We start from the raw sequence: 13,830 nt of genomic DNA, 5'->3' as shown, positions 1-13,830 counted from the left end.
CATGCGACGACGCTGTCTCGTCTTGTTGATCGTTGAAGTCATCCTGGTGGTACAGCATGATGGATACCTATGCCGTCTGTGGTATTCTTGTGGATCTATGACGCAAAGGGCGAGATCTTCTGGTCCTTGCTACAGTACAGTCACAGCCAGCTTTAGAGGCGAAGCCTAAGCCGTAGTTTTATGGGCATCAGTATGGATATGGAAAGGGATGTTTCATCTTCATGTGAGTGAGATGTCCTGGACGGCAAATTATATAGCAGGGAGCCCATACCCTGAGGAAACCGACAGCTAATCCACCATCATCTCTCGTACCTGACCTAACTGATGGACAGGGAGCATACGGAGCCCAGTTCTACAGTAGTTACCGTGCGGATCGGGCCATAGCCAAGGGCCACCCGCAGACCGGGACCAAAAACGGAGTAGTGCTCTATAATATAATATACTATTATTGCCATACTGCCAGGCTGTACTGACGTTTTCCGATCCCCACTGATAAAGGGCAATCGTTCTTCATAATACCGGATGTCCGGATAAACAAAACATCCCCCAGCCTCAGCACTGGCCATCGGAGAATTTCTGGCGTTGCCCCTGCCTGATCATCTGGCGATATAGATTAATTCCTATACTCCCTTGGAACTAGTGACCGTACTATTTATCGTATTACCTGGCGCTGTCGTGTTTCATGGCTTGTAAGCTGTAATCTCTGTGAATTTACTCTCCGTCCCGCCCAGCCTTTGCAATCTAGCACCGTAGGCCGAGAGTCGAATATAATTTCCACTTGAACAGAATTGCTTTGTATCTCTGGCTATTGGTATTGACGTTGGTAGCACGGATGATACCTGGTCAAGCATTCATCCGCGAAGCGCGGTTATGCAATAACGTTTGAGGATTCGGCGTTCAGTGAACTGGCGCTAGAATCAGGTTCAGGGATGTCCTTACTGCATTCCTCTTTGGGGATAGTTGCGTTTGGGTACCTACTGAGACGGAATAGTGTACTGTACTTTGGACTTGGGAACTGCCGCATAACGTTACTGGAATGAGATCATGTCAGCGGCGTCTAGCACCCCTGCTAAAGTTACTGTATCTGTGTCTGTATCTGTCATGAAGACCGGAATGATGTCCGAGCTTGTTGTTTCTTCATGGCCGTGGACCTGCATTTGGGATGATCAGGGCGCTTTGGCTTTGGGGTTGGCTTTTAGTGTGAGCGGAATGAATTGGTTGTTCTGGCTGGAGGGATTGTTCGCTGGGATTGAACTGTCTTGCTCTGCGTAACCTCGTGTCTTGTTCTGTGCTGATGGTGCACCGTGTTTGGAAATGGCGTTGCACGATGCTTCAAAAGTTTAGCCAAGACATGTCTTAATTTGTTGCCCTAGACACTGGGCCCTGGACACCGGTGTTGGGGGCGGGTTGAAACGATAGCCCGCCGGTGGGCTGAACTTGTGAGATACTAGGATACTAGCATTAGGGTCTACGATATTGTGGCTGTTCCAGAGAGTCGACAATGCCGATTACAGGCGACTCAGGTTAAGCACTTATATTCCCCCGAAGCATAGTTACTGTATGTGCCACCCGATGATCAACCCACGTAGCGTGGCTGATCTTCGCCGTGTTTCATTTGTCAGTCGACCATCCTTGACTCATCTCGGGTCACCTGCAGCGTCCTTAGACTCGCTCTAGTGTCCTAGTTCGACTAGCGCCGTTGTCGAGTCTGGGGAATTCTGCAAACGAGATGTCCGTGCGACAAGTCGGGACAGAAACATTCCCGGAAAATAAGATGGGGACCATCCTCGACCAATCTGAAGAGGATGATTCGGATGGCCCGGACAAAGCAATGTTTGTGCCATTGCCGTGTGACTTGGCAGTTCTTTTGGTCTGTCCCTGTCTCTATTGGAGTCTCAAACGAGAGGACCATTGGACCATTGGATTTGTGGTATGGATGTTGTCAGACATCAATCATTCTCCCCTAGATCCGAATCCAGTTGTCGGCTGGAAGTCCAATGGGTTTCATTGTTGCCAAACTCAAACCTGTGTGGCGCAACATGCGTGGGTCGGACGGGAATGGCATTCTAGAAAGATATGCCAGATTCCGGGGTTGAAAGTCTGGGGCCAAAACACCAAAACAGAATAACGGGGGGGAATCTGTTGGGACTGGAAACGTGGCCTGCGCTTGAGAACCGGAGGATATCCCTTGCGGGCACCCTTTGAGTGGACGGATATTGGGGGATTATGGGGGGGCAACTCCCCCACACGAACCCATTTTGAGTCTCCCCCACAAAAATGGCGCAAATGTATGGATCGGAGTCAGCCCCAGAAATGAGTTGAAGGAAACCCATGAATCCCAGTGTCACGAGGTGTGCTGACAGATAATGATTTCATAACGTTCTGGTATGTTTACCGAGTATAGTCGAGTCCAGTAGTGTATGGCAGTGTACAGGCGTGTACGGTTATTACCGGAAATCGTCCTCGGACCCACTCCGATATCAGCCCACGTATTGCACAATACGCAGTGCTGAGAACCACCGTGCGTGTGTATAAGTTCAGTCTATGCTGCTTTCGGTATTACCCTGGGTAATCGTCACCCTACCATTGCTTCTTTCCCCCGTGTTCTGCCCCACTCTGGTATCGATACCGTCCCATCTGGCCCATCGCCCTGAGGTCGTTGCCTCGCAGGTACCCCCGGTGTACCTCGGACGGTAGTATTGGTCTGGCATCGCCACTCGGACCTCCTGATGGGTACTTCCCCAGTACTTTCCCCATTACTGCCACCAGGTACCTTACTCTACAGCTTCGCAATCTCGCAACTTCCTCTTCTCTTCTCTTCATCCTTCATCCTCGTCCTCACCTTCGTCTTCTTTGTCTTCCTCGCCTTCCCCGTTGTTGTCGCTTATCATTGTCTATCCGTCCCGTTATCTCCGGCTTACCCCAACGTCTGCAACAATTCCCTCGGATGCGCCCCAGTTGGATTCCAGATTCACTGTAACTGAGACGAAACTCGATGTAAGTGATTGATTTGGGCTCCCGTTGCTCTTGTGTGCAATGATTAGCCTGGACCCCGTTCGCTGATGTGTCTGACGTCCAAGACGTCAACACTAGCCTCCCGCGATACCGGCCGCAGGTCCTCTTATCCTGTCAAGATACCCTCGGACAAGGAATACGATAGACCTGTAAATCTGTTTCTACTGTGCTCTTTATTTGGTGGGTTCCGATCAGTCAAGGTTCACCATAACTTGGTCTCGGTACCTTGGTTGTGATAACGCCTTCGACGCATCATACGAGAGACATGCTGACTTGATGTCATTTGCTACAGATGCACTTGATTGTATAAACTTGATCCGCCCATACGCGACTCTACAATACCCGACTTCGCTTTAGCAATTCCTTCCTGGAACCTTCCCACCAGTCAATCAGTTACTGGTTTGTAAGGAGCTCCGGAAATCTGATTATGCTATTGGGTGCTATGGTCGGACAAGCAGACCATACTCCCCAAGTGACCGATCTGGCCAGTATCAACGAAATCCCGGGAAATATGCCTGGTGAGTGAGGCTGAGACCATTTCCCGCATGCAATTCTTACCCATATTTGTAGCCCCAAAGGACACCAAGAAGGAAGTCAACGGTCAAACGGCCAATGGCATCCCACCCCCCAAAACAGACAAGCCGAGGCCCCACGTTTGCACCACCTGCGGTCGCTCCTTTGCCCGACTAGAGCATCTCAAACGCCATGAGCGCTCGCACACAAAAGAGAAGCCATTTGAGTGTCCCGACTGCGCAAGGTGCTTTGCCCGCCGCGATCTCCTTCTGCGACACCAGCAAAAATTGCACATGACCACCACGCCCTCGTCTCGTCCCAGAAATGGCCGTCGCGAGAGCACAGGTGCTGCGCCCGGTGCCAATCGCGTTCGCAAGAATTCCATTGCGACTAACTCTTCCGCCTCTATGCGCCCGCGGGCCAACACTATCAGTCACATTGACGGGGCAGCATTAGGTATTCCCGGTGCTGGTAACCCGTCATCCGCACCCCAATCAGGCCACTCTTACCACCCCAGCCTTAGTTCTTCAATTGGCTCAAGCATGGATTATAGGGGATTCAGCTCTGGACACCCTCCAGTAAACGGCCTCTCCAAGATCGAGACTTCCGGACTTCCTATGGACATGTCTGGAACACTCCGGACTGCTCCAGTGTATGGAAGCTTCGATGCGGGTATCGATGGTATGCTCATGGGTCATGGTAGCACCATCAATCCAGCACAATTACATTTCGCAGGCTCCCCACACGGCTTCAATGATTCCCCCTCGTCTCCCTTTGGTCATTATGCTCATGGTATGCCCGCCCCAGCGGACAACATGATGGACGAGGAGATGAACTTTGACTGGATGAACGGGTTTGACGCGGGAATGGTGATGTCCAACGGCAATGACTCGGTCATCGACGAGTCCTCGCCATCAGCTATGAGCACAGGTAGCCAAAGCGGAATCAGCGAGGCCATGCTCGATGGTCCGAACCGCATCCCCATTTCGAACGGCTGGCACAACCCGTTCCCCGCACATGCCAATCAGTTCGCCCTCGACTTTTCTCCAACGACGCTGAACGAGTTGGGTATCCCACCGGAGACTGTATCGCCCAAGTCTTTATTGGCCCAGAATCCGTTTGCTGAGACGTATGCCACTCCTCCATCAATGACCTCGGTCGGCCAACCCATCGTGGGTGGACATTCGCAGAGTATGTTTCCATCCTCTCTGGCAACCAACGGAGAATCTCCTAATCCTCTCAACGTTCCTTTCCCGAATAGTGCCCTACGAAATCAACATTCCCCAGTCTCAACGGATACATTTACAGACTCCACACGACAGGCTCTATTAGCGAGCATGTCGACCCCTACGGGCTTCAATCATCGCAAGTATTCCCAGCCCACATCTGGTCTTCTAAACAGTCGCGAGCTGTTTCGCTCCTCGACTGGCTTCAACACCTCCGGTCAACTACCCAGCACCCCCGATTTACAACGCTTCATCTCGGCATATATTACCTATTTCCATCCCCATATTCCGTTTCTCCATATCCCGACCCTGAATTTCCAAGCACCCGAGTATACGAACAACATACGCACGCCGAGTGGACATCTCAATCTCAGTTCAACCGGCGTCGCAGGAGGCGGCGGCTGCCTAATCCTTTCGATGGCTGCCATCGGTGCCTTGTATGAATATGACACCGCTGCTTCCAAAGATCTTTTCGAAGCCGCGAAAAAGATGATCCAGTTGTACCTTGAAGAACGACGAAAGGCCGACATGTCTGCAGCACTGAATCGGTCGAATACCTCTCGCGATAACTCTGTACACAACACTCCTCTTTGGCTAGTACAAGCCATGCTTCTGAATGTTATATATGGCCACACTTGCGGCGATAAGACCTCTGCAGACATTGCCAGTACACATTGCGCTGCATTGGTCAGCCTAGCACGTGCAGCCGAATTGACGCAACACCTGGAACCTAAGAATTTGCCGCAAGATCATCTCAGTACAGCGACAAGCGGAAGTGATCGAGGTGATACAGACAACTGGATGTCGCCCTCGTTCAATCACCCGAAGGAGCGAAGAGACTGGCTGAATTGGAAGGTCGTTGAGGAACGGAAGCGTACTCTCTATGCCATCTTTGTTCTTTCCAGTTTCCTTGTTTCAGCTTACAATCACGCCCCTGCACTCACAAACTCAGAAATTCGCCTCAATCTCCCCTGCGAAGAAAGTGTTTGGGCGGCCGAGTCACCCCAAGCGTGGAAAAAGATGGGCGGCCAGACTGCCTCGCAGAACACAATATCGTTTTCAGCGGCTTTGACGTCTCTCTTGACTTCTAGCCAAAGGGAACAGAATCAGTCCTCGAACATGTTCTTCGGTGGTCACGATGATTTAGCTAAACCGGAAAGCCGACCAAGTACCTTTGGCTGTCTGGTACTCATCTACTCCCTCCACAACTACATCTGGGAAACTCGCCAAAGACACATGGGCCGACAATGGACTGCCCAGGAGACGGATGCTATGCAAGCACATATCGAGCCAGCTTTGCGGGCTTGGCAAGCAGCATGGGCCAGTAACCCAGTGCACAGCCTTGAGCGCCCGAATCCCTTTGGCGCCGGGCCATTATCAGCTGATAGCATCCCTCTTCTGGATCTAGCCTACGTGCGCCTGTTTGTGAACCTGGGCCGATGCAAAGAGGCATTCTGGCAGCGAGATTGGAACGGCATGGCAGATGAACTTGCACGGGGCACAGAAATCTTCCAACACCCAGAAGCAACAGTTAATGACGTTGTCGACCCATCTCTGACTGCCCACATCGATACGCGAAGAGACTCTATAGCCGATCTTGGTGTCTCCGATCTAGCCATTTCCAATACGCCAGCACAGGACCATTCCCTGCAATCATTACAAAACATGTACAAAACTGGTCAAACAAAGCGAGAAAAGCACCTGCGCAAAGCAGCCTTCTACGCCGCTGATTCAATCTCCATGTCAGACCGTCTAGGAAATACCTTCGCTGAGTTCTCCTCAAGAGAACTACCAATCCAATGCGCGATGTGTACCTTTGATTGTGCACAGGTATTGGCAGAGTGGATCACAACTGTCCAAGAACGCGTTGGTCCATACCTGGGTATCCTAGGCCGCGATGATACAGATTTGACTCAAGTCCCTGGTGTCATGTTACTAGAAGACGAAGATTGCAAGCTGGTCGATAAGATCAAAGAGATTCTGAGGAGTATTGAGACGAAGATGACTCGCCAGGTTCAAGGCAATAATTCCATGTCTGCGCTTAGTGTTCTGCAGCGATTACCCAGTGCCGTGGATGGGGGATACGGTTGTAAAATATTGATTGCGACGGCTAGTCTCTTGGATAGAGCAGCTGTCTGGCCAGGTGAGACACATTCCCTACCCACTTCCACTATCTATGGATCCCGAGGAGATCGTCTTGCTAACATGTATCTTTGTTATAGTGACGAAATTAATGGCCCGCTCTCTGGAAGCCCAGGCCATGCGCATGAAGGAGCGTACCGAGCACTCCGTTTTGATGACCACTTAATGACCCGCCCTTTGTTTGATGTCCAATATTTTACCATTTATCCTTTCGATTCCATTTTTTTCTTATTTCCCCATGTGTCAATCTTGCTCTTTGTCTTTTTTATTCCCTTTTTTATCTGCGGCGTGTATCATGAATAAAGAATCAATGGCATTTTTCAAATACAACTGAATTCATTACAATTTGCTGGTTATTGTACTTCCCTCCCGGAGACGAGGTTTTGTATAACTTATGCATGTATTACGAATGAAGAGCGGTCTTGACGGTACATGCATGCATTCAAGAGCCATAGATCCAGATTTCAAACAACCTTCAAATACGCAAGCTCGGGAGTCAACTGGTTATAAGTTAAGTTAGATGCGCTGACATAATACACATCTGACGTAATATCTCCCCTCCGTTGCTGGGCCATCAACACCTCCACACGCGTTAAGTGGTTTTTCGTGTTGCAGCTCATACGGCAGACACCCCTCTGCCTTTGACATGTCACATGGAAGATCACTAATCGCACCAGATATGAACGAAGACCCCCAAGCCACGCCCTGAGTCGTCTCCTTGCAGTATCCGACTGCTGCGGCACCCAAAACAGCCCAGTTCGTCGAGCTTTAATTTCGATCCCGATGCCCTACCCGCGGCCAGTCTCCCCGGTTTCCCTCGAAGAATGTCCGCTGCCATACGAGATAGATCCAGATGATCTGCTTGGCTCGGATGATGATTTGGACGATGCTGGTCGAGATGCGAGGCGCCGGAGAGTTGAAAACCTGGCCAAGTCTTATCTTCAGGGGAAGCCACCGTTCATTCTCTCCGCGTCGCTGAGAGGCCCATTGGAGACTGGATGGGTTAATCCGTGGCGAAAGACTAGAGCTCATGCCTGTGGTGCGTCTGCTCCGAGGCCTTCGTCTAGCCGACAGACTAGCGCCCCGGAGAAGGTGGTGCTGGAGACGGACTTGCGCAGGCGAAAGCATTTCGAAAGACTGCCTAGTGAAACTAGTCGCTCGGAAATTCCTGTTACATCGCGCAACTCACCTGCTGTAAGTTCCGCACGAGGGAGTAAGCGCTCTTTGACTCCAAGATCGGCACGAGAACGCCCTACAACTGTGCAGCGGCTACGGCATAGTGAACGAGGAGAGAGGATATCACATTCCCCCTTCAAATCCAATGAAGCAGCTTCTTCGGCGGAGAACGAAGAATTGTTTGCTCCGCCGAAAAATGCAGATTGGTTGAAGAAGGATAGAAAGCGTATGAACTTTACCAAGTTTGACCCGCCGAGCTCTCCGACAATACCGGCTGCTTCTCGTCAAATGGAAAACAGAGCTCGTCGACCCGCGTCTCGCTCTGTTCAAGTGCAGGTGCCACAGACTCCGGCTTCGTCAACGAAATTCCGCGCAGCTGAAACAATCTCGGCGAAGCCAGCACTCGTGAACTCTACCTCTCTTCGACATCCGTCTCCATATTCGGCTCGCCCCCTCAACTCGAACGTGCGGGATATGCCAGTTGTATCGAGGTCATCGCCTTTCAATCGAAGAACCTCCACAAGCAAGACCACTTCACTAGACACGTCTCTTCGTGTTGTTTCTTCCTCGTCTCAGCTGCCACGGTTTGAATATCGCCCGTGGCTTCATGATGAATCTCAACAGGGTGATCAGCCGAATTTGCCTTCGGAAGAAAGTATTCTACAGGAAGAGACTATTTTGTATGACGACATACCTGATGAAATTCCCAATGAGATGCCTCGCGAGTATTTATCTGTCAGTCCTATCAAAAAGCAGACAAGAGCGATTCTCCCCGGAGTACCGCAAAATGAAGAGACAGAAACCTTGAATGAGGCTCCTGTAGTTGACATGGAATCCCTGGAGAAAGACAAGACCCAAAAGGCTTCGTCGAAAGACCTTCGATTTGCAGATGAAGACGACGCTGGTACTTCAACGTATGAAGTCATCGATGATCCTGTCCTCACCGAGGATAATACCCATGACGATTTGCCTTCTGCACAGGCGGTACCGGTACCATTGGGGATCTCTGATCGTGTCACATCCTTACACTCGACGCTCATGCCAAAGGAAAACAGCCAACCGGAAATGAACACCAATATCGATACGCAGCTGTCAACCCAGGCTGCGCTTCTGCATGCGCAGAAATCTTTCCAGGACGACTTGCAAAGCCCCATCTCCTACAAAGCTACACCAGGTCGAAAGCGCAATTCTCCAGATGGCGCTACCTATTCGGCTAATATCACCCCGTTCTACCGAACCACCAGCCAGCTCATCTCCGAAAAGGGCCGGATGCAGGCAATGAGTACTCAATTCATGCTCGATGCTGCCACGCCATATACCTTCAGCACGGAGAAGAAACCCCGTTCATCTCGGCCGGATTCCGGGGGAACTCCAAGCACCAAGAAAACGAAGATCGCCCATATTGCGGACACCTCTTCCTCCCCCATTAACGGTTCCCTCGCGATCGACAATGACTTCCATACTGCCCAATCAAGTCCGGCAGAAGGAGGTCAACGGCCAGCAAGCCAAGAATCAGATCGCCCTCCTACTTTCCAATCTAACGCCTCACACGAGTCATTCCCAATGACTCTAAGCAGGTCAACGCCCCCAACAATACAAGATGGCCAAGGTGCCCAGGACGCAGCAGACGCTTTCAATCTGAGCCAGGCCATTGCAGATGCTGGGAGCTGGCTTCAGCATAGCTTTGATTTTATGAAAGACACTGGAAGACCCAGTCAAAGTCTGACATCTGGTGGTCTTCAGTCTACTTTCAATATGGATCTCTCTTGATAAACGGGCCTGGTTCGGGACCTGGTCTTGTTATTCATGCATATGCGTTGCATTTGTTACTTTCGTTTTCTGCTACATTTTCATGTATATTCTGTTCTGAGCTGTATTTTGTAGCGAGAGCATACTTCTTTGGGGGCTTCATAGATTCTCCTGGCATATTGTCGGTACATTGATAGAAAGACATAAGTTACTATTTGCATGGTACATAAGTACTTTTAGGTTGGTTTACAGAGGCGTGTTGCTGCAAAGATATATGTAAAGATTGGTGCCCTAAATCAGCTCATGATCAATATCTTCGCATTCTTGAAATCCATCGTCAAGTTGTAATGAATCGTACAGAGGCGGACGATCGACACCCAAACCCAAGTGGTCCGAGCGCCAGCGGGGAGAGCTCCGAACCGCAACACTTCAACTGCATATCTCAGTCAATGGCGAGCCGAGATGGCCTTAACATCAGTAAGGACCCGAAACCCCTAAAGTTTGAATCGCATTTAACAGCTGCATAGTGGAAAGCATTCAACTTCATCGACGTCTCGCCGGTGAAGCTACCAGAGGACAGCGCGTCGGTATTCAATGTAAGGCCCGACCTCCCCTTTCCCACCCTGAACAGGCCTAACAGCTTTCTGCACTAGAGTGACCTCTCGAGTATATGTACCGGATCTGCGAACCTCTTCGTTGGTACTACTGATGGCTTCGTCCACATCGTCTCCTCGGCCTTCCGCATCGTGCGATCTTTCAAAGCTCATGATACTGGCTCGATCACGCATATGAGACAGATCAACGATACCGCATTGCTTGTTACAGTCTCGGAGGATCTGTCCAATGAACCGGTTCTTAAAGTCTGGGCGCTGGACACGGAGAAGAAAGACGGCGGGCCGCGCTGTCTGTCTACGGTCTCCGTGCAAAATGCCAGACGCCAATTTCCGGTGCGTTTAATACTGCGACAAGCTAGTTGTACTGTGCTAACTTGAGACCTAGATTTCTGCCTTCACAGCCGTTGGAGATCTCTCACAGGTGGCTGTCGGGTTTGCGAACGGGTCGGTGACGATCATCCGCGGCGACTTGATCCACGACCGGGGTGCGCGCCAGCGAATTGTCTTCGAGTCCGAGGAGCCTATTACTGGACTTGAAACTCAAAGCGGAGCTGTCACTACGCTGTACATCTCTACCACAAGTCGCATCTTGACATTGGTTATCGCCGGGCGAGGCCAGGGCCAACCCGCGCGCGTCTTGGAGGATACAGGATGCGGTCTCGGGTGCATGACGTTAGACAAAGAGGCTGGAGATATCCTGATCGCCAGGGAGGATGCTGTGTACACATACGGTCCACGCGGTCGTGGCGCGAGCTATGCGTTTGAAAGTCCCAAGACATCTATTGATGCCTTCCGTGACTATGTCGCTCTAGTTTGCCCGCCTAAAGCTGGAACTAGCAAAACAGATCCACTACGTAAATACACTGCCAGTCCGGCCGAGGAGATCTTTGGCACTACGACGTTCACACTCCTCGATACCGATTTGAAGTTTATCGCGCATAGTGAAGCGCTGGTATCGCCCATGAAACAGATTTTCATGGAATGGGGCAATCTGTTTCTCCTTACTACAGATGGAAAGGTATGTACACTGAGGGATGTTTCATGATTTTATTCTAACACGCTCTAGATCTTCCGCTATCGGGAGAAGACTCTCCAGCAGAAGCTCGAAATACTTTATGAGCGCAATCTTTACATCCTTGCAATTAACCTTGCGCAGAAGATTGGAATCGATCCGTTGCAACAAAATGCTATCTACCGCAAATACGGTGACTTCTTGTATCAACGAGGCGATTATGATACAGCCATGCAGCAATATCTTCGCGCAATTGATAGCACAGAGCCATCACAAGTAATTCGCAAGGTGCGTGGAATGATGCCTTTGCCATGTTCTGTTACTAATTGTACTACAGTATCTCGACACTCAACGTATCCACAATCTGATTGAGTATTTGGAAGAGCTACATGACCACGGCCGCGCTACAGTCGACCATACCACACTTCTTTTGAACTGCTACGCGAAGCTCAAGGACACAAGCAAGCTTGACTCATTCATCAAGGCTCCTGGTGAGCTAAAGTTTGATCTTGAGACCGCAATTGCCATGTGCCGACAAGGAGGGTACTACGAGCAAGCAGCATACCTAGCAACAAAGCACGGGGAGAATGATATGGTTGTGGATATCTTGATTGAAGACTCGAAAAAATATGCCGAGGCAGTGGAATACATCTGGCGATTAGAGCCTGAGTTGGTAAGTTCAATCCGATCACTCCCAGACTATATGCTAACAATGACAGGCTTATCATAACCTGATGAAGTACGCCAGAGTTCTTCTTGCCCATTGCCCTGAGAGGACAGCTGAGTTATTCAAAGTTTACTATGCTGGTCAGTACAAACCACGCACGGAGGTCGAAACATCATCCGAACCCCAAGCACAGACAACCAGCACTGTCCAAAGTCTTGCCGCGCTTCTTCCTCTTCGGTACATGAATGTTGGGGGTGACGCAAAGGCCGAGGAGCAATCAATCAAAAATGCAGATACAAATGGGGATCAAACTGAAGACTCGCCTCCAGAGTACCAGGTTCCCAAGCCTCGAACAGCTTTCTCCGCATTTGTGGATCACCCGAAGGAATTCATCGATTTTCTGGAGACGTTGGCACAGAAGCCCGACCTGACTAAGGAAGCCAAAGTAGACCTTTTCACGACATTGTTTGAGATGTACTTGGACACAGCAAAGGGAAAGAAAGATGCCAGCGAAAAGCAAGAGTGGGAGACAAAAGCGAAGAAGCTCATTGAAGGAAAAGACGTGAGTCCTCTTTTTTCCCCTGCCATATTACACATCTAACTTGTTTAGATTCCGATCTCCACCTCAAATGTGCTGCTTCTATCTGATCTGTCAAACTTCCGAGAAGGGTCAACTCTTGTTCGCGAACAAGAAGGTCTACGCTTGGACATTTTCCGTTCCTTCACATCAGCAAAAGACACTCAAGGCGCTATAAAAGCATTGAGACGCTATGGCCCTGACGAACCACAACTCTACGTCGATGCACTGACCTACTTCGCCTCGAGCCCACAAATCCTCGAAGAAGCGGGCGACGAGCTAGACGCGGTTCTGCAACGGATTAATCAAGATGGACTCCTCTCGCCACTGCAGGTCATCCAAGCACTAAGCAATAATGCCGTCGTTACAATGGGCCGTGTGAAAAAATACCTCAGCGATAACATCGAGCGTGAGCGCAAAGAAATAACAGCCGTAAGCGAACACCCCTTCCCTATCGTGACAAATCCACACCCTGTTGAAGTATACTAACTTCACGGCCATCCAGAACCGACGCCTAATAACAAGCTACAAAACCGAGACCGCCACCAAACAACAAGAACTAGACCATCTAGCAACCCAACCGGTGGTCTTCCAATCCCGTCGTTGCCAATCCTGCGGTGGAACCCTAGACCTTCCAACCGTCCACTTCCTCTGCAGACACTCCTTCCACGAACGCTGCCTCAACAATGTCGACGAAGACGCACAGTGCCCTGTGTGTGCCCCGACAAATGCCACTCTCCGTGCTATTCGACAACGGCAGGTCGATTCTGCTGATCAGCACGATCTTTTCAAGGGCGAATTGTCACGCTCTAGAGATCGCTTTGGCGTCGTGAGTGAATTCTTTGGAAGGGGTATCATGAGGCCGCAGAATACTATGGAGTAGATTTACTTTGTTGTGTGTGAATCGGGTTTGCTGTACATGTTTTTTTGCTCAGTATTTGTTTGTTTGATACCTCGGTCTCTATCAATAGATCAAGTTGTGTTAGAATTGCGTGTAGGTTACTTATAGCTTTAGAAGTATGGAGTAAAATAAGTTGTGATGATGGCTTCAAAGCGAGAACTACTTGTTCAGGAAACAGTGTAAATAAATATCAGCATGCATTGTATAGATGAATCCCGCTCTGTTCTAGCAATAGCGC

At 50.1% G+C, this 13,830-nt stretch overlaps 4 protein-coding genes across 4 annotated transcripts; all 4 read left to right on the top strand.

Annotated features, from left to right (window-relative positions):
- Window positions 1-1,729: 1,729 nt before the first annotated feature.
- N7511_002249 (uncharacterized protein) lies at window positions 1,730-2,096 on the top strand (the record flags this gene model as incomplete). The annotated part of the gene is made up of 2 exons (XM_057124674.1): window positions 1,730-1,930; window positions 1,968-2,096. The coding sequence occupies 2 exons, from the start codon at window positions 1,730-1,732 to the stop codon at window positions 2,094-2,096; spliced, it is 330 nt and encodes a 109-aa protein (XP_056986833.1).
- Window positions 2,097-3,442: 1,346 nt separating this feature from the next.
- amdX (putative C2H2 transcription factor (AmdX)) lies at window positions 3,443-7,062 on the top strand (the record flags this gene model as incomplete). Its single annotated transcript, XM_057124673.1, has 3 exons — window positions 3,443-3,533; window positions 3,586-6,897; window positions 6,977-7,062. The coding sequence occupies 3 exons, from the start codon at window positions 3,443-3,445 to the stop codon at window positions 7,060-7,062; spliced, it is 3,489 nt and encodes a 1,162-aa protein (XP_056986832.1).
- A 617-nt stretch (window positions 7,063-7,679) lies between these two features.
- On the top strand, window positions 7,680-9,842 carry N7511_002247 (uncharacterized protein; the record flags this gene model as incomplete). The annotated part of the gene is made up of 1 exon (XM_057124672.1): window positions 7,680-9,842. The coding sequence occupies one exon, from the start codon at window positions 7,680-7,682 to the stop codon at window positions 9,840-9,842; it is 2,163 nt and encodes a 720-aa protein (XP_056986831.1).
- Window positions 9,843-10,283: 441 nt separating this feature from the next.
- Window positions 10,284-13,574, top strand: N7511_002246 (tethering complex subunit PEP5; the record flags this gene model as incomplete). The annotated part of the gene is made up of 9 exons (XM_057124671.1): window positions 10,284-10,298; window positions 10,349-10,417; window positions 10,475-10,768; window positions 10,821-11,453; window positions 11,502-11,735; window positions 11,785-12,120; window positions 12,167-12,676; window positions 12,725-13,123; window positions 13,197-13,574. 9 exons carry the CDS (start codon window positions 10,284-10,286, stop codon window positions 13,572-13,574), a joined length of 2,868 nt encoding a protein of 955 aa, XP_056986830.1.
- Window positions 13,575-13,830: the final 256 nt, after the last annotated feature.

The sequence above is a fragment of the Penicillium nucicola genome, assembly GCF_028828085.1.
Source record: "Penicillium nucicola strain IBT 29836 chromosome Unknown utg000002l, whole genome shotgun sequence".
NCBI lineage: Eukaryota > Fungi > Ascomycota > Eurotiomycetes > Eurotiales > Aspergillaceae > Penicillium > Penicillium nucicola.
The sequence above is the reverse complement of the archived record's forward strand: the minus strand, read 5'-3'. Positions and strand labels throughout refer to the sequence as shown.